The 25,797-nt window shown below is 36.0% G+C and overlaps 1 protein-coding gene across 7 annotated transcripts in view; it reads right to left on the bottom strand.

Annotated features, from left to right (window-relative positions):
* The window catches only part of Smap1 (small ArfGAP 1), a 124,780-nt gene that overhangs the window by 48,697 nt on the left and 50,286 nt on the right, over positions 1-25,797 (bottom strand). For 6 of the 7 annotated variants that reach the window (XM_048353895.1, XM_048353891.1, XM_048353890.1 and 3 more), the window contains exons 3-4: positions 17,088-17,173; positions 6,293-6,368 (exon numbers count right to left, since the gene is read on the bottom strand). In XM_048353895.1, the coding sequence (XP_048209852.1) occupies positions 6,293-6,368; positions 17,088-17,173 (162 nt within the window). Of the gene's footprint in view, positions 1-6,292; positions 6,369-17,087; positions 17,174-22,427; positions 22,548-25,797 lie in introns of all 7 variants that reach the window. The other variant, XM_048353896.1, reaches the window with a different exon arrangement.

Genomic DNA, 25,797 nt, shown 5'->3' with positions numbered 1-25,797 from the left:
GGGAGGGAGGGAGGGACTAGAATTGATAGGCACATGAAAGAAACAGAGGCTCTGCTATTAGAACATAAAAACATGTTAACAAAGGAAAGTAATACATCAAGAAGGAAGTACTTTTCTTTTTGTAAATTTCCACCTAAAATTTGTAAAATGCCTTAGTCCAGAATAATATATTACTTCAAATGGATTTCACTAGGTTATAAAATTTAAAGCATACCAAATCATATCCAAAGATCATACAGAAGTATTAAAAGAAACTAAGCTTTTTTTCACAGTTCACTTTCAAGTCAATGTTTACTACTAAAATACTAATGCTCTGAAGCATGATAAAACATTGTGCAAAGTATCAGGAAAAAGCAGTTTTTGTTTTTACTACTAACTTTTTCCCTTTATTGAGATTATTACTAGTAACTTTTAAGATGCAAATAAAACAGCTAAAATAGAGACGGGAATTAAAATTTTGATCAACTGTTCAAGAAAACAGAAAAGGAATGGCAAGGAAGTAGTAGATTAGTGTAATATAATGGGTGAGCACTATATACTTATAAAGCAATTTATACTTTCTTCAAGATCAGTAGAAAACACCATTTCTAGTGCTGCACTTGCTGAATTGCCCTAGGCATTATGAAAGTTATATATGCAGCAGAGGCAATTTAGAAATAAGAATGGTTTTCATCTAAAAGCTTTTCCACATATCTCCTTACCCACTTTCTACATGCACAGTTAATCACTTTAATGGAACCATTATCTTCCTGTTCTCTTCACTGCTAAACTATAACTGAAATATGCTTACAAAATGCACTGTAGATCTTTGGAACCATAAAATATCCCTACATTGCCTTATCAATAGTACCTATGAAAAAAATTTTAATATGCTATTATTGACAGGTCATTATGTAATGTGAAAATAACACTGAAAGATGACAAGTCTTTCAATCTTCTTGTTAAATTAGTTATGACAGTAATTTTTGAGTCATAAACCAAGACTGTGAACTTTAGAATTTTTCATTTTTTGTTCATGTACAACACTGGCTGTTAAGACTGTACAAACTAGCTATTTGATTACTAGGGAATTCCACATCAAAAATGCAGATTTTTTTCCTTTAAACAAAACTTTTTTTTTAATCAAAACTGTGCCTAGGAGTCTGGCATAAATCCGGTCTGTCCTACCAGATTTCTAAAGATCTTTACAAGTTCATGTAGAAAATAGGAAATACAAAATCTATTAATAAAATGAAAACAAAAGTTGTTTATCAATAAAAGGTTGTTAGGGAAAAGAAAAATAGGCTCTGTTGGGTGAGTGTGGCTCTATCAGGAGGAGGCTGGGCTACTAACACAAAGAATTAATGAAGATGAAATGGTCAAAGTAGATCATTTACACGCACAAATACAGAACAATGAAGAGCACTAAAAGGTGTTTTTGAAAAAAAAGTGCTTAAAACAGACTGGAAGAGGAAGTGAGATTAATTGGAAAACATTTATACATGTGTGGAAATTTCACAATTAAATCCCTCCCTTGCATAGCTAATGTATACTAATAATAAAATATAAACAAAATGATACTTTGTACCATAAAGCCTTTGCCCAAATTCATAAAAGCAGAAGAAAAAGACATAATGGGAATGGAGGTATTTTGAACATCAACAATTACTAATCCTTAGAAAGTAGCTAGATAATTCATTGTAAATGTGCTTTAAAACGATGATAAACTAGCCAGGCACTGGTGGCTCACGCCTCTAATCCTAGCTACTCAAGAGGCTGAGATCTGAAGATCACAGTTCAAAGCCAGTTCAGGCAGGAAAGTCCATGAGACTTCTATCTCCAATTAACCACCAGAAAACCTGAAAGCAGCAATGTTGCTCACATGGTAGAACACTAGCCTTGAGCTGAAGAGCTAAGGGACAAGGCCCAGGCCAAGAGTTCAAGCCTCACGAATGACCAAAAAAAACAAAAACAAAAAAACCCTAATGTGTCTTCTTCCTCAGAAGCAGGAATATAAATTTTATTCAATAAATACAAGTTAAACATTTTAGTGGGAAGAGGGAGAGAGTAAAAGAGGGAAGGAGAGAGAAAAGGGCTTTCACACCATATTCCAGATAAGAAAGTAACAGAAACTTGTTCATTCAGAAAAATAATGAAAACACCAATGGACAGATACACAAGTTATGGTATACAACAAAACTACTATTTAAAAGATTATGATTTAAAAAAAAAAACAAAACACAAACCTTTGTGAGGCCAGGTGCTCGTGGCTCACACCTATTATCCTAGCTACTCAGGAGGCTGAGATCTTAAGATTGAGGTTTGAAGCCAGCCTGAGTAAGAGTCTATGAGGCTCTTATCTCCAATTAATCACCAAAAAGGGCAAAAGTGAAAATGTAGCTCAAGTGGTAGAGACTAGCCTTGAGCACAAAAGCATAAGGCAGTGCCCAAGCCTTGAGTTCAAGCCAAAGGACTGGCTTTCAAAAAATCACTCTGCTACTTACCATCATGTTAAGAAGTGTCCTTTCAACTGGAAATGTCTTTTCTGCATTATCAACATTTCCTTCTACTTTCCTATTACAAATCATCTCTACTAGCCAACCTAATGAAAAAAATCCCAAGAGGACTTCAATAGCCAATAGTTATTTTGTATCTTACTTTATAAAAAGAGACTGGCACAGTTCTCAGGAAGAAATAAGGAAAATGTTGGACACTGGGTTGCTCCTTAATTTATCTGTTCACTTAGTCATATTACATATATTTGTATGTATTATATTTAAGGGAATGAGACTGGATAAACATAATCTTTGCCCCAAAGTAGTTTACCTCTCAAACACTTCAAACAGATAGTGTACATGTATAATGAGCCAAAACAGAATACATTAATTATTATAATAGAGGAATAAAAGTGCTGTGGAAACACAAAATTTAGATATCAGTAATTTAATAGTCCTGGGCACCAAAATGGATACTTTTGAGTTAGTTGATTCACAAGAAACAACAATATCGACAAAATCTGTTGTGGTTGTTGTTGTTTTTAAATATGAGGTTGCAAACCTGTAAAAATTTCTTCTAGCACGGAAGTATTTCTACGCAGGACATACTCGTTTCTTTTTGCCTTCATCTGAACTTTGCTTTACTACTGTAACCCTCACCCTGTATTCCATGCTTAATAGTGCCCATAGCACTTAGCACTATATTATAAATTCCTTCCATAAGAGCAGCACACAAAAGTTTTTCTGCTTCCTCAGAAGTACCTTGCTTATAGGATTGATAGCATATGTTTAAAACTTTGCTGAAGCCAGTCTTTGAGACTGCAAACAAATGTCTAGAAATGAAGGAGGTTCCAACCTAGTTCCCCTCACACTCTGTATAAGGGAGCCCACTGAGATCTTCTTCAGAGACACATTAAAGGGCCTGGCAGGCAACTCATTAAAAGAATAGCATAACTCTTTGCTATTATGTTTTGTTTTACTTTACTGAGCTAAAGGACACAGAGAAATAAGAGTCATTTTTAGGTTCTTATTCTAACACTCTTAAAATAAGAAATCAATTTGAGAGCAGTAACATACTGACAACACTAAAATTTTGACATCTGAAAAAAGAAAAAACAAATGATAAAACACACATAAAAACTATAAAGTGATTAGTAAATAATTAATGGAGGAAGAACAGTAGTAGGAATTTAATACAGCTCTTTATCCAAGTCCTAGTGTTCAAGCTGACCCTCCTTAGATACTTAAGTACCCTAGTATTTCTTACATATTTTAGTTATGAGGTGTCCATTTCGCTTATGAGTATTTTATATCTAAGATTATTGTTTTTACTATGTTATACTCCAAGGGAATACTTTTGAAGAACATTCCAAGTGTGTATGAAAACAACACAAAGAATGCCAATGAAAGCTGATAGAATGGAGGCGTGGGTAGGGAGAGGGGAAAGAAACAGGCTCCAGTGGGGTTAGATACTTTCAAGAGAGGGTTGGGCTAACAGGAGGTTGAATAAGGACTATGCAGATTATTTGCATATATGACATTAGAACAATGGCATGTTAAAATTGTTTTAGAAAGAGAGAAAGGGGATAAGGAAGAGTGAAGGAGGTGGTGAAACTGATTGGAAAATGGCACAATGAAATTCCCTCTTGTATAACAAATGTTAATAAAAAATGAAAAATCTCTAATACACATAAGAATTTCTCAGAAAACAAGGTTCTATCCTTTGTTTCAGTATCCTAGAAGCTATTATCAAGGATTGGTAAATGTAACTTCTGGTAATTTTTCTGGATTTTCAGTTCATTAATAATAAAAACTCAGGAGCATAGAAACAACATTTACCTTTAAACCTTTACTTTCAAGACTACAAAAATGGGAAACTTACAGAATTAATACTTGTATAAATGTTACTAGTAGTCATATTTCATTTGCTCTTTCTAGATACAGGCAGGCAGATAAAGACAGACATACAGACACACACACACACACACACACACATCAGGTTTCACTGAACTATCTGAAAATGAGTTACAGATATCATGGCACTTAATCCCTAGATATTTTATTCCACCATACATCTTCTGAGTAAAGAAATTCTAGCAAGCCATATTGTCATTAAACCCCCAAGGCAGAAAAAAACAACTTTCTTCATAATAGCTATCACAGAAATAAAACGGAAATGAAAGATGGGGGGTGAATAACTTTGAAATACAGTAACTGTTTATGAAGGAGGCATAAAGAATGCCTCCTTGCTGTCGATGCTATCCATGTCTCAATAAAAGCAGTTAACAATAGGGGGTTAGGAGGTGAGGGAAAAGAAGTTCTGTTAGGGAAGTGGGTACCAATGCCTCCTTGCTGTCCATGGTGTCCATGTCTCAATAAAAGCAGTTAACAATAGGGAGTTGGGAGGTGAGGGAAAAGAAAGAAGTTCTGTTAGGGAAGTGGGTACCAATGGGAGGCGGTTGGTCTATCAAGGCAGATGAGTATGATTGAAATAGTTTGCAAATATGATGATAGAACAATGAGGAGGGTTGTGTTAGGAAATAGGGAAAGTAGAAAGGGAAAGTGATGGAAGGGGCTAGATTGACTGGAATACATCGTTTAGATGTATGGAAATATCACAATGAAGACACTCTCTGTTCAACTAATATGCACTAAAAAAAAAAATTTTAAGGAAAGACAAAAGTTTTCCTACACATTACTACATAATTTCCAAATTGTTGCCAGAGTATAAAAATGCTCTAAATACAGTAATTTTAGAAAAAAAAATTAGTGCTTTTTAAAACAGCTTAATACAAAGAAGTAGGTTTTACAAAATTATTTTAAATTTCAAATTAACATATACTATAAAAATTAGACCCTTTCTCCCCACAATGCTTGAGCCTTTGATTTATAGACATCATAAACATCATTCTCAATGTTGTAATTTTTTATTAATCTTTCAATAGACTTTACTATGTCCACTTACAACAAGGCTAATTTTTCTTCTAAAATAATCAATAGTGGTAATTTTTAAACTTGTGTTATAAGAGCTTTTCTCATGTTCAGTGACAAGGTATCAAAATATGCTTGAGTTTGACTAATGCTTCTTATGTACCTAAAGAAAAGCCTAAGCCAAAAAAAAAAAATTTAGCCTGTTAGCATAATAAACTCAAACTATTATCACTGAATGGCTTGACAAATGACTTTATCTCAAGGCTGACTACCATATAACTTGCTTTTTAATCAAAGAAACAAAAGAGGGAAAAAGATTTCAACAATAAAGGCAATTAGCCTTAAGTTGAAATTGAGATGGAAATTATTAATCAAGACTTGATTTTTAAAAAATCTAAAGTAAGGTCTCAACTATTTGAAAAATCAAAATGTAAATAATCAGTTAAAATGCCAAGATGTGCAAAAAGAATCCCATAAAAAATGCCATGCTTTAATAAACTCCTGGACTATAATTCCCTATCACTGCAGATGCACCAAAACCCTTAGGAGGAGACAGATTTGATTTTTTTTCATTTTCAAATATTTCCAGAACTCAGCAAGATAATTTTCTCTCCTTTTTACTAAACTAGCTTTTCTTTGAAAATCTGTTAAAATTTACTTAATTATATAATTAAATGTAATAAAAGCAGTTATCAGACTCTTGAATATGATCTTTTCTGGACCAGTTCTGTTTTTAAAGACCTCAGCAATCATGTGACCCCAGAACTTTCAATATCCAATTATTTAAACATGCAACTTCCATACTTCTTTTTTACAATAGAGCTGTATTGTATGTCACAAGTTTAAGAACTATTCAAAAAACAGTAACTGGCAAGAGCTTTACTTACATTTGTAATAGCAACAGCATTTTTATCATAGTATTTTTTCTTTTCATATTTATCTCTGATGAAAAATTCTACTGCTCTGAAAACAGACAACTTAAGGAAAAGCAATAGTTATATCATAAGTATATTTATCCCCCCCCTTTTATGCTCATCTCTATATAAGTTTAACATGGTAAACTTAAATTTCCTATTCACCAAATCATGCTTTCTCGTTCACAATATTTCTGCAACTCTACTTTTCTTCCTTACCAAGTCCATTTCTCCAATCCAGTTGCAGCAAGAAAAACAATTTAATGCAACTCTTATTTGTTTTCCTTTTCTCCTCCCACCCAGCCCAACTCTTATTACCTAATTCTAAATTTAATTCAGGTTCATTTTGAGTTTGTAAATGTAAGTAAGCTAACATGTAGTCATATAATATGTAAGTAACGTGTGTGTGTTGTTTCCTTTAATTTCACTGACCTTGCAGTAATGAACAACATAGTATTACTTATACATTACAGATGAAGAATTAGCAAATTGGAGATGGTAAGGTTGCTCGCACCTGTAATCCCAGATACTCTGCAGGCAGAAACAAAGGATCACAGCTGGATAACAGCGCAAGCAACCAGTAAGCCCAAGGTAGTGGTACACACAAAGTAGACTTGGGTAGGAGGATCTATGTCCAGGTAACCCCTGGGCACAAACACAAGAAAGACCCTATTAAGAAAATAATGAACTAAGTGTGATTCAAGTGGTAGAGTATCTGTCTAGTAAACACAAGGCCCTTAGTTCAAATTCTAGGACTACTCCTGGGGGGGAGGGACTTGGAACGAATAAACTATTGATTCTTACACCGATGTTCTTTTCTGCTACATACAGTGACAACATCATGTGAGTCATATTATGTATTAGAAAAAACAGACTAAATTGTTTTTTACTCACAAAGTTTAGGAATGGAGAACTCAAGTACATAAACTAAAAGTTTCCATTTACTAGAAATACTTTCAGAAATTAACATGTGAGAAATATAAAAAATAAATAAGGGCAAAGGTGATCTTGTTGGCATAGGTTGTTGTTGTTTTGTGTGGTATGAGGGCTGGAACTCAGGGCTTTGTGCTTGCTAAGCAGGTGTCCTACCACTTAAGCCAGTTTGCCACCCACTTTGGGGGCTGGCTATTTTCAGGACAGAGTCTTTATGCCCAGGCAGGTTGTACTGTGATACTGCTATTTTTGCTCCCCACCTCCACCTGTCTCTGGGATGAAAAAAGCTCATGCCACTCCAATCATCCTTTGTGTCCCAACCCACCATGCCCAGCCATTGGTTCAGATGGAGTCTTGTGAACTTTTCCCCCACTTAGTCCATGCTGTCCTTGAGCCATGATTCCTTCTCTTGCCTCCCAAGGAGGGAAGACAACAGACTAGAGCAGACTTGTCTATTTTACAAAGATACGAAGATAGAATCAAGTATTAGGTCATTTGAACCTTCTTAATTATCACCAAAAAAAAGCAATCTAACGATATCACAAAGTAAATGTTTTTAATTACATGGGAGGCACTCAGGATTTTGACTAAAGGGCCATATGTGTCTGGTTGTTCTTTTGTTTCTCTCTTAGAGAAAAATGTTTCACACAGTCTTTATTTTTGTGCAAATATCAACTATAAGCCAATGCTTCATTGTTAGTTCACAATAACAACAATAACAAAAAATGCACCTTTTTAACCCAGGGATCAGCAAATTTAAGGGCCAGATAATAAATATTTTAGACTTTGTGCAAAAATTGGTCTGATTTAACTACTTAATTCTGTTTTTCTAACTCCAAAGTGGCTATAGAAAATTATAACTAAATGGATATGGCTAGTTCTAATAAAATTTCATTTACAAAAACAGGTAGCAAGCTCACAGGCCTATAGTTACTGACTCTCGAATTCTATTTCAGTTTTAGAAGGCAAAGAAAAACCAAGATGGACTTCACCTAAGATGGACTTATGGTAATTAGTCTATAAACTGTCAAAAGGAAACTTTGACTGTAATTTTGCTGATTTTAGTATCTAATTCCCAAAGATGGTATAGCCTTATTTGCAGTGTTAGCAGGCACTTTTAACTGGCAGTTAGTGTGACTGAGTTAACTAATCTACTGAATCCATACTATGTATGTAAAAAAGACAGGAAGAAAACAAGGCACTGGTGGCTTAAGCCTATAATCTAAAGTCTATGAGACTTGTATCTCTAACCACCAAAAAGCCATTAGTAGAGCTATGGCTCAAGTGATAGAGTGCTAGCCTTGAGCAAAAAAAAACTCAAGGACAAGGCCCAGACCCTGAGTTCAAGCCCTAGGACCAGAACACATAGACAACCCTACTCCCCCCAGCAAAATACAGAAGTGTTTGAGGAATAATAGTAAAACACTTGAGTGTCCAATAAACATTAACTATTCGATAAATGAAGTTATAATACAAATAATGAATTGTGACTAAGAAATTCTATAAATAGAGAGCATGATAAAAATCTTAAAAAATGAACTTAGCGTTTTTCCTTTTGTTGGTGGTAGAGTTTAACTCAGGGACTCACATTTACTAAGCAGGCACTTCGCTGCTAAGCCATGCCGTCAGCCTTTTCTTTTTTGAGATAGTATCTTGCTTCCTGATTAGGTACAAATCTGGGCCAAGATCCACCATCAAGCCTCGTTTCCTTCTGTTAAGATGGAGTATCAGAGATTTTTCTGTCTGGGCTATCTTGGAACTATAACCCTCTAAATCTCAGTATCCTCAAGTAGCATAGGATGAGTGACACACAGCTTTAGATTAAGCTATGAGTGGAGAAGGGGTCTCATGAACATATCTAGGCTAGTGTCAACTGTGATCCTTCCATTCCTAGCCTCTCAAGTATCCAGGATTATAGGCGTGAGCCACCAACGCCTAGTTTTATTTTTACCACAGCATTAAAATGGAATACAATAAGATAAATTGTTTTTACTCTGACTCTAAGCATCATGGTACCAAGCTAGTAGAAAAAAAAAGTATAGATAATATTCTCTAAAAATCTAAAGTCAAATAGCACAAGGGAGTAGAATGGGGGGATTAAATTATATAATCTGAGGCATCATCTAAAAACTGATAAGCTGTCTGTGCTACATAGTTCGTCCTACATTCTGGTGGCAGAGTAAAGTTCTGAGGAGGGCCAGAAAGACTCTGTGTGTGAAATGGAATGTAGACAAATTTAAAAGCCCCAGGACTGGCAAAAAAAAAAAAAAAAAAAGGTGCTCAAGGCTTGGCAATACACTAGGAAAGTGAAACCTTGGGCAGCAGATGATACCATAGCTACCCTGACTGTTGGGAGATGTTCAGATGAGGAAACATTATTGAGTAGAGTGAGGGGTCAGAGTTTTTTCCTAGAACTCTTCTCATACAGAGGAATTTTAATGCTAGGCATCTTTGTAATTCCACTGTCATTTGGTGGATTTTGGATAAAAATAAAAGTGTATGAATAAGGACTGAAATTAAGAATTTTTCCTATTAATAAATAATCTTTTTTTAATGGAATACAAAAGAAAAGGAAGTTATGTAGAGTACTATGACAAGGGCACACCATGCTATTTTTGAATTTTAGCTCTATTAACTATGTACAGGAAATAGCTACTACATTATGGGTTAAGGCAACCTGCATAAAACCATGTTTAAATAAGTGAGTAGAGAAACAGCAGTGAAAGAACTAATGAATTTAGATCTTTGGAAATCTCATTTTCTGGTCTCCAGATGCCATTTGATACATAGAACTTGATTATACTAAATAGATCAATAACAAAACCAAAAATATTAGAGCAGCAATCTTAGAAAATCAAGATAAAAAAGACATTAATAAATTTCAACTGTAAGTAGCTGTTTAGGGATTTAATAAATGAAAACATCACAATGCCCCAGAATCTTCTCCATACCTGTAATCACAAGCATTCACTAAGCAACCTCCAAATCCATTCTTCCCAAAAGTAATAAATGGCACTGTCCAAAGCCATAAAAATTTTGGCATTACTACATGTGTTATTTAATAATGTGCATTTGTAATTTTGGATTTTCCCCCTTTCCTTAAAGATACCACTTCAGGGGCTGGGGATATAGCCTAGTGGCAAGAGTGCCTGCCTCGGATACACGAGGCCCTAGGTTCGATTCCCCAGCACCACATATACAGAAAACGGCCAGAAGCGGCGCTGTGGCTCAAGTGGCGGAGTGCTAGCCTTGAGCGGGAAGAAGCCAGGGCTCAGGCCCTGAGTCCAAGGCCCAGGACTGGCCAAAAAAAAAAAAAAAAAGATACCACTTCAAAGACAATTAAATTAATACTGACGCCAAAGAACACAATCTTCTAGCTCCAGACACATAACACTGGTAGCAGAAAAACTTTGAAAAGCTCAGAGAAGAACTGCTGATTATCTTTAAAGTATAATAAATCTCATGAAACTGAAGTAATTAAAGTTTTTAGATAAGATGAAATATCTAAATAATGAAAAGCTTAATGTAAAGCTTTCTCATTTGTCATGCATTAGCACATGCACCCCATAATTAATTATATCCCACAAGAGAAATTACACTTTCACAAAAGCTTTTGCGTAACTTTAGTAAATTGTAAAGATTTTTAAAAACAACAAATCTTATAATGAGGTCGATATTATATGAATTTAACTTAGTTCAGTTCCACTTGCCTCTAAGAATATATATTTACATCTACAAAACTGCAGAGATGTTAGGCTTGTAGAAGAGCCATAAACTTTACAATGATTGATGATAAATGGATGGATGTCAGGCAGATCCATTTTCTAATTACTCTAATAAAATCTTTTCAAATCATCATAGAGAAAAATGATAAAAAGCATTTGAGTACATAATTATGCAATATAATATATTATTATGTTATATATGCTATATATTACTTGTAATTTTTTTATAATATAGTTGAGGTACTTTGAGATCGTTTTCACTATGTTGCCTGGGCTCATCTGTGCGCCACATCCTAAATGTCCTGAGCTCTACTGATTCCCTCTGCCTTAAGACTCCTACTAAATAGCAAGAATTACAAAGCCCAATATTTTTTAAGGCTACAGTATTACATAGACATGGCGGCTAATTTCATGGTCCTCATCTTAACATTAGTTGTCATGAATCTTAAGTAGCCAAAGTCGCTCTCTATCAGACCTCAATAACCATTAGACTATTTTCTGTTAATAAAAAGATCAACCTTTCATATGTAGATGGAAAGGGGGACTCTTCAATTTGAGAGGACTTTGTTTTTTGTACTATAATTTTACTGTTATTATTAAGGTATTGTACAGAGGAGTTACTGTTCCATAAGTCAGGTAATGAGTAAATTTCTCTTTGGACAATATCATCCATTCCTTCCACTTTCTCCCTCCTGTTATTGCCTACTACAAGTTGCATAGTTCATTTTTTCACAGTACCATGACTGCATTTGTTCACCTTTCCTCCCTCCATTTCTGCACCCCACTTGCGTTGGCCTCCTCCAAAAGACAGAAAAACAAAAATAGCCAGACAGTGGTAGCTCACACCTATAATCCTAGCTACTAAGGACACTGAGATCTGAGAATCCACACTCAAAGCCAGCCCTGGCAGAAAAGTCCACAAGACACTTATCTCCAATTAACTGCCAGAAAACCAAAAGCAGAGCTATGGCTCAAAGTGGTAGAGTGCTAGCTTTGAGTGAAGGAGCTCAGGGACCACACCCAGGCCCTGAACTGAAGACCCACAACTGACTTACCTGGCCTATCTGCCCCCCACCTCAAGAAAAACTATCATCAACCTATCTGCCCCCCCCCAAGAAAAATTATCATCAACAAAAACCCCATGTGTCATTTCCTGGGATTTGTTTCAGTAAGTAGTATTTTAAATGTTCAGAGGCATCACACCTTTGGGTCATCCCCTGAGTATTTTAGTCTGTTTGCACATGAATATCTAGAGTCCTATATAATTTATCATGCCCCAGTGTATTTTATATATAGGGTCCACATATGACTAAAAACATGGGCAGTTTTTCTCTCTGAGCCTCACTTAAAACATGATTTCTTGGAGCTGGGAATGTGGCTCAGTGGTAGAGTGCTTGCCTAGCATGCATGAAGCCCTAGGTTCCATTCCTCAGTACCACATAAACAGAAAAGGCCGAAAGTGGTGCTGTGGCTCCACTGGTAATGGTGCTAGCATGAAGTTCAGGGACAGCACCCAGGTCCTGAGTTCAAGCATCAGGGATGGCAAAAAATAAAATAATTTTTTAAAATGCACCTACCATCTGATCTGGAAGGAACTGTTTTATTGTTAATAATCATAAGCACTGTAGACTAGAATGATGATGTCCATCATTGGGAAGGTTTAAAAAAATGATGAAAACAAGAGGGGGTTTGGGGGAGGGAAGGCGGGAGAAAAATGAGGAAGTGGGTAACAAGTATGACAAGAAATGTCCATGTATCCACTACCTTAAGTATGTAACTGTAACCCCTCTGTACATCATCTTGACAACAAAAAAACAAACATGATTTCTTCTAGGTCCATCCATTTCTATGCAAATGACATAATCTTATTGTTTCTAATGGGTGAGTAAAATTCCATTGTGTGTAAAGTACCTCATTTCTCTTATTTACTCTATTGTAGGGCATATGGACTGTTTCCTTGGTCATTGCGACTAGTACAGCAATGAACACGGATGTGCAAGTCTCTTTATGGTATCCTGACCTATAATGTTCTAGGCAAATGTAGCAGGACTGTTATGGCTGGGTTATAAGAAAGTTTTATATTTTAATTTTTTCAGGAACCCCTCAACTTTCATCCAGAGTGGTTGTGCACATAAAGGGGCTTTCTTATCAACACAGTCTTGTGGGTAGATAGCCCAAAAAAAGGGAGTAAATGTCATTGGAAACAAGAAGCGGTTGTTAACAGCCACTAAGAATAGTGGTTTGCTTACTTGGTTGTATTTCTTTGCCATACACTGTTTCTCAGAGTTCTGCCATAGGTCTTTACTTCTCAAGAGGAAAAAGCACTACACCAAGACTCTCAATAAAAACTATAAACGACAGCTGGAGGCATAACCAGAAATAGAGAACCCACCTAATAAGTGCAAGGCTCTGAGTTAAGCCCTAGCATCATTCAATGCAAAAAGGAAGAATAAAAGACGACTTATTGCCCTAAGTAAATACAGAATTTTACATTGCCAACACGTTAACTCTCCAAACTGTATTTGCGGCTGCCTTCAAGGGTCAAGAATCATATTTGAGGTACCAAGCAAGTTACACTATATAGATGTCTAACATATGCAGAGATATAGTCAAAGTAAAGGAACATGATGAACTCTTTCATTTTTTTAACCCTGAAACTTCTAACTGGTGGCTGATTTTTTCTTCAGTGAATAAGCTTTACTGTCACCCAATCTAGAAACACTGGAGTAAGAGACAAATCCAAAGCCATCTTAGATCTCTCATCTTCTTCAGAGCCCAGTATAATGCTCCTGTATTCCCAATTTCTTTCCAGTTCCTTCCTATCCACTCTCAGTGCTACGACCGAAATCAGATTTTCACCACTGCTTATTTTGGTTATATTAGTATTTATAGGGTGTCTATCTGTCTTTCTCTGTCTCTGTCTCTCTCTGCCTCCAGGGTCTCCTTCTTCTCCAACTAATCTTCCTTGAAGTAAAAATTACTTCTCTAATATTTTTTTCTTTCAAACCCCCCCCCTTTTTTTTTTTTTGCCAGTCCTGGGGCTTGGACTCAGGGCCTGAGCACTGTCCCTGGCTTCTTTTTGCTCAAGGCTAGCACTCTGCCACTTGAGCCACAGCGCCACTTCTGGCCATTTTCTGTATATGTGGGGCTGGGGAATTGAACCCAGGGCCTCGTGTATAAGAGGCAAGTACTCTTGCCACTAGGCCATATCCCCAGCCCCTCAAACCCCTTCTTGAGTTTTTTAAACACTTCAAAATCTATTGAGATAATGAGCCACTCTACATCATATTGAAAAGTTTTCAACAAACACTTCTTAGGCATCTTCTGCCACTTCTCCCACAACACTAAAATTGTATCCTATCAAAACCAAGAAATGCTAGCCATGATGGCTCAAGTCTGTGACCTGAGATACTTGGGGTAAGAGGGGGTATTGAAGTTTGAGTCCAACATGGGCAAAAAGAAGTTTCTAAGACTGCATGTCAACTAATGGCTGGGCACAGTAGCATGAATCTGAGAAATCACAAGAAGCTCGAAGAGAAAAGCTGCAGTCTAGGTCAAAAGCACGGAATAGCTGGGCACTGATGGCTCATGTCTGTAATTCTAGCTACTCAGGAGGCTGAGATCTGAGGGTCAAGGTTTAAAGCCAGGCCAGACAGGAAAGTCACTGAGACTCTTATCTGCAATTAACCACTAGACAAGTGGCTCAAAGTGGTAGAGCACTAACCTTGAGCATAAAAGCTCAGGGACAGTGCCTAGGCCTCGAGTTCAAGCCCTATAACCAGCCCCCCCCAACCCCCAAAAAAGTGTAGCATAAAGCAAGACCCTACCTCAGAAACCACCAATGCCAAAAGAGGCTAGAGAGGTTTCTTAAATCATACAGCTCTTGTTCAGTAAGCATGGCCCATGAGTTCAATCAATCACATAAAAAAAATTTAATGAAATAATGAAATAAAAAAATAAAATGTCATGGAAACTTATGTCTCTTCATATTTTTGCTCACACATTTCTCATGCTACACTAAACATTTTTTTGTAACAAAAATAGGATGGAGATCCAATTGCTAAATTTGTAAGGGATGAGGGAAGCAGAAATAAAAAAGGGTAAATGTAAATGACTAACATTTCAATTACAACTTCAAAAAGTTCTATTCATATACAAAAATAAATATGTAATAGCCTATACCTCTATGTGAAAAAATTATTTAATCCCAGTGGCCACATGAACTATTGAATTATATTAATGGTCTGGCCTTCAAAAGGCAACTTTTTATTGCCAATCGACATGTACCACTGTTTTTGGATAAAATTTAAATACCAGCAATTAATTATAGTCAATATCACTTTATAAAGCAGTACAATTTTAATGATCTGCTTTGAAAACTTTAATAAATTTTAAAAATTCTATACTATCCAATGATTTTATATTTAACAAATGTTAAAACATCTTAACTAAAGATGTCTATGGAGAAATAATCCATCAGTTCCAAAAGACAGATTTGCAAACAAACACATATGTGTTTGTCAGTAGCAAATATTAACATAAATCATTTAGTACTTATACCAAATATGTAATTTGTTTTTTATAAGTACAAATATCAACTGTTTCATATAAATATAACTCATACTTAAAGATAATCAAAGAATATCTCTAGGGAAATTATTTCTATGTGTCCTCTATTACTGGATCCACAGATCCACTTCTGGGTATTTTGTTTTGTTTTTGGTGGCTATCAGGAGATAAGAGTCTCATGGACCTTCCTACCCCAGCAGTGAACTGAGATCCTCAGATCTCAGCCTCCTAAATAGGTAGGATTCAAAGTGTAAGCCACCAGTGCCCAACTGGGAAATTATTTTTAAGGTACTCAGGATGCTCACCACCCAAACCTCTGGTAACAGTCTAAAATAATAAATATGTATAATCCGGGCTTCAGTGGCTCCTACCTGTAATGTTAGCTACTTGACTGGTATGATCACTGTTCAAGACCTGCCAGGGCAGTAAGTTTTAGAGATTTCATTCCAACTAACAGTTTGACGCAGTGGTAGTTCACCTGTCATCCTAGCTATTCAGAGGCTGAGACTGTCATCTTCTGACCAACACAAACAAAAAAAGTTTCCTAAACCATATCTCAACAGAAGTAGTTAGTCATGATGCCATGCATCTATCATCACAGCTACTAGAGGAAGTATAAATAGGGAGACTGTAGTCCAGACTGGCTTTGGCAAAAATCAAGGCTCTATCTCAAAAAATAAGCAGAGTAGAAGGGATGTTGCTCAAGTGCTTGTGTAACAAAAGACAAAACACTGAGTTCAAACCCTAGTACTGTTCCTGCCAAAAAGTTATAATTTTTTTTTATCAAGAGATGGAGATCAATCAGAAAAGAATCAAGTCATAACATTTATAATGAATTATAGTTACATAAAAATGTTCTGCCAAGTGACAGCAGCTCACACCTCTAATCCTAGCTACTCAGGAGGCTAAGACCTGAGGATCAAGGTTCAAAGCTAGGCTAGGCAGGAAGTTCAGGAGACTCTCATCTCCAATTAACCACCAAAAAAAAGTCCAAAGTACAGCTGAGGCTCAAGTGGAAGAATGCTAGCCTTGAGCACAAGAACTCAGGGACAGTACTCAAGCCCTGAGTTCAAGCCTCAAGTACAGCAACCCCCACCCCCCCAAAAAAAGTTTTATGCATCCTGATATCAAAATCCTACTTAAAATCAACTATATTCAAAGCATAGCCCAGGGTATATCAATCTCCAACTTTTTCGCTTTTGTGGGGTAGGGCTCAAATTCAGGGCCTCCTATACAAGGCAAGAACCCTATCACTGGGCTAACTTCAGATCTTCCTGCCTCAGTTACCTGAATGCTGGAATTACATGTATGTACCTCATCACCCAGAGTGATAAAGTATGCATCTTCCAAATATCAACAGAGAAAATATTAATGATAAGAATAAGTTAATTCTTTAACAGTTGGCTTTTGTGGGGTTTTGTTTGTTGATCTGAGATTGTTTTGTGGCAATACTGTAAACTCACATCTCCAACACACATCTCCACATCTCCAACAAAATTTAATTCTTTTTAAAAACGTAATATACAAAATGTAAAGGATACTGGTCTGTCTGTGGTCTTCGAAAGTTCTCTGGAAGATTGGCTTCATAGAGTAGTCTTGCTTTAGTATTCCCCATATCTTGCATGCACTACAAGAAAAAAAATCAAGTATTTTCATTACTCACATGAACATTAAAAATTCCTATATACATGAATATATACATATATATACACAAATTCCAGGCAACAGTAATTATTTCTAGTACATACTCTTCTTAATAAATTAAATTTATGAAATTACTCATTCTATAAAGAGGTATTTCATATTTTTCAATACATGTGGATTAAATTTCATGCTTACAGTCACTACTTCTTAAAAAGAAAGTCCTGACAGTCTGTAGAGAGTTCTAATTATTTTCAAAAATGACACTTGAAAAATGCTGTCATGTCTAGGGCTAACAACTCAAGGTAAAACTTGGTTTTGAATTTCAATACATCCTAGGGTTTTTATAACTTACAATCAAGACCTCCATATAAGCCAGATGAAATACAATGCTGAAGCAGAATTCTACAAAAGTAATTGTTTCTTTGGAGTTAAGTATTCGATGAAAGCTTTTCCCATCAAAAACGGAGGGAGGGAGGGAGGGAGGGAGGGAGGGAGGGAGGGAGGGAGGGAGGGAGGGAGGGAGGGAGGGAGGGAGGGAGGGAAGGAAGGAAGGAAGGAAGGAAGGAAGGAAGGAAGGAAGGAAGGAAGGAAGGAAGGAAGGAAGGAAGGAAGGAAGGAAGGAAGGAAGGAAACAGCATTATGCCCAATAGCATAATTGCTCATAGAACTTTGTTATGGTTTGGATGAGTACTCCCCAAAAGCCATCTGGGAGGGAGTAGAACCTTTAGGTCATCCCACATGGGAGTTTCCTAGGGGTGTGCCCTTTAAGAGGACTGTGAGGTACTAGTCTCTTTTCTAGCTCATGAAAATAACCAGTTTTCTGGGCCACACACTCCCACCATCACTACCCAAAATATCCAGAACTACAAGCTAAACAAGTCTTTCCACTTTATAAATTAAGTGTGCCTCTAGTATTTCATTATGAAAATAACTAAATACAAACCTTGTTCTTAAAATCTAAGAACTATTACTCATCAGATCGATATAAAACAATTTTTGATATAAAACAATTTAATAATCATTTCAACCAACTTAATTTGTTTCACTATCATCTAGGGGTAATGACTAAAAAGTACTTCCTTGATAGAAACTTCCTTGGTAGAAACTCAATGTAAGAACTGCAAGCAAAACATGATACTTAATCACATTATTTACAAGGAACATGAATTTCTTAAAATATTTTTAGTAGGAGGGAAAATGGGAAAAAATGAAGGAGGGGGTAACACTGTTGAAAAGAAATGTACTCATTTCCTAACTGCAATTCCTCTGTACATTACCTTTACAATAACATTGTAAAAAAATTATTAGTAGAAAAGAGATTGGTTTTTATGATGTATTATTATTTCCCAGACACACAATCCCAATACCCCCAACTGCTCTAACAGCTTACTTGAGGTAGGTCTTTATTTCTCCTTCCTTCAAATAAAAATGTATAATGACACTCCTCCCAATTGGGAGTTTTTTCTTTAAAAAAAAAAACAAAACACAAAAACAGCACTAGTTTTTTTTTGTTAGCTTCACAATCATGATCTGGAAAGAAAACATTCTTGAGTAACACCATTAAAAACAGCTCTGACAAAGCACAGTTACTATTATGTATCATAAAGGAGGTACAAGGTATTTTACATTTATAGAGGTATATAAACAAACAACAAAAAGGAAAGAAAACAAAAACAGCAAACAAAGAAAAAAGCCTTTTTTTCATTTTCTGGAGTTCATTTCCAACTGAAAGTTTTAAGGTATATCAAAGACCAATATACACCAGCTTTCAAACATCTATTCCACCTTGCCTCAATTCTGTCAGAACTCTATAGATTTCTAAATAATTTATCTAGCGATCAAAACAAAGTGAAGGAATAAAAGAGTGGAAAGGAAGAGAAATGAAAAGAATCAAAGAAAAAAATAAGAACTGTTATTATTTGTCCTCCAGATGAAACAAAAATGAAGTAAAAAATAACCTGAAGCCAGATGTCAGCAGCTGATACCAGTAATCCTAGCTACTAGGGAGACTGAGAATAGGAGGATCAAGGTTCTAAGCCAGCTTGAACAGAAAAGTCTCTGAGACTCTATCTCCACCTAACTAGTAAAAAGCCAGGCTGGAGGCATAACTCAACGGGCACTGCACCAGCTTATAAATAAGCAAGCCAGGCCAGAGGAAACACCTGAAGTTAAAACTCTAGAGTCCATCTCACTCCCTACCCCCTCCCACAAAGAAAAGTAACTGGAACTTTAAGACTGTAAGATAAAAATAAATTCTCTAACTTTGAACTTCATGACTGTAAGATGAAACCAGGTTCTCTAATGTAAAGTGTTAAGTGGAAAGTCATAGGCCTGTTTTACATCATGATGGGACCTGGCTTGAGTATGGCTAATATGTCCTTTTTTTTTTTTTTTTTTTTTTTTTTTGGCCAGTCCTGGGCCTTGGACTGAGAGCCTGAGCACTGTCCCTGGCTTCTTTGGCTCAAGGCTATCCCTCTGCCACTTGAGCCACAGCACCACTTCTGGCCGTTTTGTATATATATGTGGTGCTGGGGAATAGAACCTAGGGCTTCATGTATAGGAGACAAACACTCTTGCCACTAGGCCTTATTCCCAGCCCTAATATGTAATTCTGTATGGCGGATTCTATGACAATTCCAGTACAGTTTACCTTGCTGCAAAAAAAAAGTTTCCCATATTAAGCATTCAAATGATGCTACATATTATGCCATGGCAGAAATTTGGAAGCAGAGATGAGTAAATTACCTAATTTTAAAGACATTAAGCATTTGGAAAGAACTAAATCAAGAAAAAAAAAGTGTGTTTTAGTTTACACAAAATTACAATGAATCAAAAAATAATTTAAATACAATTCACAAACTATAAAGGTAAAAAAAACTTTTTGAGTATTCATCATTTTTGTTGGAAATTTCAACAAAAACGTTAGAGATAAAACCAAAGTAAAATCTACTATATACACATCATATCTCATCAATATTATATTTTTCATAATATCAATCTAAAATATGAATACATCTTATAATTAATATTTACTATAATTAAGAAAAATGCCTAAACATTTCCAATAAGCATTATGTACTGCACATTTACATTATACTAAATTACTTAACATTGTTCTAGTGATGTCCCCATTACGATTAGACAATAGGGAAAATAACAGACATCAAGATTTGAAAGGGAGAGTTGACAAGAAATAATGGGCCACTTCCATGAAGGCCATGCCTTAATAACAAATGGTGCAGCTGTATGTGTTTGTTAGCAGTCTGAGGAAAATTAGACTAATGACATCATCTTTATCTTCAGTGAAGATAAAGGTGAAAAGCTGAATCATTTGGAGATAAAAGATTATGGGGGCTAATCAGGAGGCTGAGATCTGAGGATTGCAGTTCGAAAGCAGTCCAGGCAAGTTAAGTAAGTGAAACTTCTTTCCAATAAACTACTCAGAAAAGGCTACAGTGCTGTGGCTCGAGTGGCAGAGTGCTAGCTTCAGCAAAAAGGAAGAAGGGAGGGAGAGAAGGGAGGAAAGGGGGAGGGGGGAAAGGGAAAGGAAAAAGGGGAAGGGGAAGGAAAAAGGGGAAGGGAAGGGGAGGGGAGGGGAGGGGAGGACCAGGAGAATTAAGAATTCTAAGTTTAAGTTACTGTCAGTACCTGCAAACACATTATTAAATGCAATAGCAAGGGCTGATATATGGCAAGTTAACGATTAATTCCTCTGAGAATAAAAGTTGGTTTTTCCGGGGCTGGGGTTATGGCCTAGTGGCAAGAGTACTTGCATTGTATACATGAGGCCCTGGGTTCTATTCCCCAGCACCACATATACAGAAAATTGCCAGAAGTGGCGCTGTGGCTCAAGTAGCAGAGTGCTAGCCTTAAGCAAAAAGAAGCCAGGGACAGTGCTCAGGCCCTGAGTTCAAGGCCCAGGACTGGCCAAAAAAAAAAAAAAAAAAGCTGGTTTTTCCTCTTTAACTATTCCAAAGTCTTGAAAAAGCAATGCTTTCAAAACATAAATGTTTTTCAAGGTATGGTTTCTCTTTGTATTAGGTTGACTAATGTCAAATGCAGTTCATCCCAAGCTCAATGTCTATTATTTGGCTCCCAGGAGTTCCCATTTTTTCATTTCCTCCTTTTCTTAGTACCTTGTTCCCATCTGTCCCTGTAATGTTCCCTGCACTACATCCTCGGATACTAAGAAGTACCTACTCAGCAGACATTTACAGTGTAGCTGATATAAATAATGCAGTAGTATTTCAGGAAGCTATCTGCATAGGTTGCACAAATCTGAATTTATATACTTGCTGTTTGAGATATACTAAGTAGTTGTTTTTAAAAATAAGAAATTGGAAAAATAACAATATCAGAAACTGCAAATTAAACTGAAATTAGGCCTGTTACATTCTGGAAGGCAAGATATAAGACATGAAAATAATCAACAAACTCTTAAATTATTAGTGCTTAAAGGAATGAAGTACACCTATGATAAATCCAAACAGGAGAATTCTTCTACCCAATTTTCTAAAAAATAAATTGGGGGAAAGAATAATCTGATATCCAAGTCAAAAGATTCTTATACAACACTATATACCACCTGCATGTTTATATAAGTATATCAGAATAACCACACAGAAATTAACAATGTGTTACTTAGCATACCTAATTGCTGAAACTAATAATATGGTTGCTTCTGTGGCAGAAACTACAAAATTGGGGGCACAATTGAGGAAAAAAAGTATTTCCTTTATAATTTTGTACTTTCAGGGTTTCACAATGTTCCTTCCCAGAATCAAAAAAAAAAAAATTTACTCTACATTGCTTCTAAATAAAATCTTATCTAGGTGGAGTTGGGCTAGGTATACAAGTAGCTTCTAAAGGAGGCCACCTCCTTCTAAGAAAAACAGTCTTCTATTGAGTCAAAAGTTATGACTCAAGTCAAAGGTAGGCAATTTTTAAATCTCATGTAAACAGATCTTGTACTCAAACTACATTCCAATCATAAACATGGCATTTATTTCTCAATGTCATAATCTTAAAACTAAACTGCAGCTGAAGACTAAAGCTTCTTAAAATTTTAGAGTATTTGTGAAGGGAAGAGACTACTTGCACTATTTTCACTAAAATCTTTAAAAACACAACTGCCTTAGTTAAGTGTGTATGTGTGAGTGTGTTTTTTTTAATCCCTTATTTAAAAAGAAGTTAATATTGATAGTCCCTGGATAAGTTCTTCATGTCAGTTGACTCACCTCTACTACCTCTTGAAATTTCCAGAATAGTTTTCTATCTTCCTCTCAAAAGCCACCAGGATTTCTTGCATAGGAGCAAGCCTTTCAGGACTGGTTTCAAGATCTTTTGGATTCCAGCTGCTGGAAAAGAAGGGCCACCATTTTTGGTCTCAGGAACTCTTTGGAAATAATTAACACAGAGTCCATTCCTTCATTTTCATGAAACCATTTTTAGGGAGACGTTTTCTTTTTCTGTTTAAATTTGCTACTACAAATTCAGAGTATACATATTTTAAAAAGCAATGATATTAAACATCTGTAACAAAACTGGGGAAGTTTCACATCACAGTCTTTTATCATCTCTATTTACTATGAGATTAAGTCCAAAAATAAACCACAACTTTTGTGCTACTTGTCAAAGGCCCTTCTCAGGAGTTATTCTAGACTCTCTTCTGTTAGAAGACTTAATTATTTTCCCTCTTATAAACTTTCCTCCATATATCATCCCTAACTATTCATTACTATAGTTCAAGATCTAGTCACTAATTTCCTAGGCTATTTCACAAAATGGTTCATAAGATTTATCTTCTCAAAAGGAACATCAAATGTTGCTTTTCCACTTACTTAAAAAAAAAAAAAGGGCTGGGGATATAGCCTAGTGGCAAGAATGCTCGGATACACGAGGCCCTAGGTTCGATTCCCCAGCACCACATATACGGAAAACGGCCAGAAGCCGCGCTGTGGCTCAAGTGGCGGAGTGCTAGCCTTGAGCGGGAAGAAGCCAGGGACGGTGCTCAGGCCCTGAGTCCAAGGCCCAGGACTGGCCAAAAAAAAAAGATGGTCCCTATTCTATCCTTCTATCATCCCATAGGTCCAACACCAAAACAATGCCAACTGTAACCTTATTCCTCATCTCCCATACATATAACCACATCCAACACACTCATCACAGATTACAACCATATGTTCTCAAAAACAGCATGCTTGTATCAGGGCTCTGGTGGTTCATGTATATAATCCTAGCTACTCAGGAAGCTAAGATTTGAAGATCAACCAAATCCAGCCCAGGCAGAAAAGTCCATAGACTTGTATCTCCAATTAACTACAAGAAAGTTGAAAATGGAGGTATGGTTCAAATGGTACAGCATGAGTCTTTAGTGAAAAAGCCAAGTAAGTGCATTAAGCCCAGAGTTCAAACCCCAGTACAATCACAAAAAAAGAAAAACAAAAATAGCATGCTTACTATAAGACTAATGATTAAGTTTTTAAATATTAAAAATTTAACATGAGACTAAATAATGTAATTAAGTTTTAAAGACATTACTAAGTAATAACTTGCTGAAGATCATTTGTCCTTTAATCCCGTCCCACTAGAACCTATTTTTGTAGTCCTACTATCCTCCATCATATTCCTACAAAGCAGAAAAGTGACTACCGTTCTAAAGTAAGTTAAATAAAATAATAATTGTTTACAAAATTATCCATTCATATATGTATTGATTCAATACATCTTAACAATTTCCTACTAAACAGCATACTCTATATAAGGAAATAAGTCCCTGTCTTCAAGTAACATATTTCTTTAATTATAATAACATCTACCTAGATTAGCAATACAGATTTAATAGGATTAAATAAAAGATTTACTTTATGAAACATTATATAATTTTGTTCACTACTTTGACCCAAGAATACAGCAGTTACTAGGAACAGAGAATTCTCAAATGTTTTACTGGCATTAACGGATCCTAGTGTCTCATGTCTATTATCCTAGCTAGTCAGGAGACTGAGACCTGAAGATTGTGCCTCAGGATATCTGTGAGACTCATCTTCAATTAAGCACCAAAAGCAAAGGCTAGAAGTGGAGCTGTTGTTCAAGTGGTAGACCTCTAGCCTTGAGCACAAAATCTCAGGAACAGACCCCAACCTTCAGTTCCAGCCCCAGGACTGGCAAGCGCACACATGCACACATGAACACGCGCGCGCGCACACACACATACTATTACTGGCTTTTTTGAAAGTTTAATATTTAAAGTAACTAGAGGAAAAAGAAAATGTAAGCCATAACCTTGAACGTAAAATTTTTTAAGTTCTTGACAGCCTTCCAAATAAATTATTTTAAAATATAAGCCTCTTATTAAGCCTCACAGATGAAATTTTGTTATGAACAGAACATTTATTTCTTCACCTCTCTCTCCACATGTATACAGTAGGTAAATCCTCCATTCTCTGCTCTTCTGTGGAGACTCATTTAGTGATTTTGGAATGGTTTACCATCTCAATCAACTTTAAAAGTATATATGAAACTGTAACTTCTCTGTACATCACTTAGACAATAAATAAGAAAAAAAAAAGTATATATGTAGCCAGGCGCTGGTCGCTCCTATCTGTAGTCTTAACATACTCAGGAGAACAAGATCTGAGGATTGTGTTTTGAGGCCAGCCTGGGCAGGAAAGTCCATGGGACTCATCTCTGCGACCAGACTACTAGCTCGAGGTGGTAGGATGCTAGCCTTGAGAGAAAAAGCTCAGGAAGATGTCCTGAGTTCAAGCCCCACAACCAAGAGAAGTAAGAAAGTATGTACGTGAGGACATGACTTATGATTTTTTTGAAACTGACAGAATAAGAATGACTAACTTTCCTGAAAAACAAGAAGAATAAAAAAGTTTTGAGCTGACATTCTTTAATTTGTGTGCCTGGTTCAGTATGGAACTATAAAATTTATCTAAGGATCATCAAAACCTTAGCAAATTAAACAATGTTATGGCATACTGGTCGAATGTTGTTAAATTATGATTTTCCAAATTAGCCTCTGTAACTGTAATTTTATTCTATTGAATATTGCTTGTCATGGAAATTCTGTAATAAGAAAAGCAAGTCTAGAAAATGAGTTCCTAGGATCTCACTTAAAAACAGGCTGAAAATAGATATTTATAACAAAACTAGGTGACTGCTGGGTATACGAGGCTCATACCTTTAATTCTAGCTACTCAGAAGGATAGACCTAATTCAATGCCTGCTCAGGTAGAAAAGTCTATGAGACTTCATCTTCTATTAACCAGAAAAAATGCCAAACTATGGCTAAAGTGGTAAAGCAACTGTACTGAGCAAGCAGACTGAAGAAGAATTCAGGGTCATGAATTCCAGTCCTAGTACAGACTAAAAGAAAAACTGACTGGTTATCCCACTCTAATACCAAAATGTCATCATCACTGATAGACAAACTGTTAACAAGTACTAGAACGTCCTTGCAATTCATGGGGAGCAAAATAAAGCAAAAGAATCAAGGCATGTATAAATCAGAAATCACAGTAAACAGTTTGAGAAAAGCGCATATTTTTACCCAGTCCAACAATTAAAAAGAAGGTGGAAAAGAGTAGTCACAATGAA

Source organism: Perognathus longimembris, chromosome 9 (genome assembly GCF_023159225.1).
Source record: "Perognathus longimembris pacificus isolate PPM17 chromosome 9, ASM2315922v1, whole genome shotgun sequence".
Lineage (NCBI taxonomy): Eukaryota > Metazoa > Chordata > Mammalia > Rodentia > Heteromyidae > Perognathus > Perognathus longimembris.
This window is presented reverse-complemented; position numbering and strand designations above follow the sequence as displayed.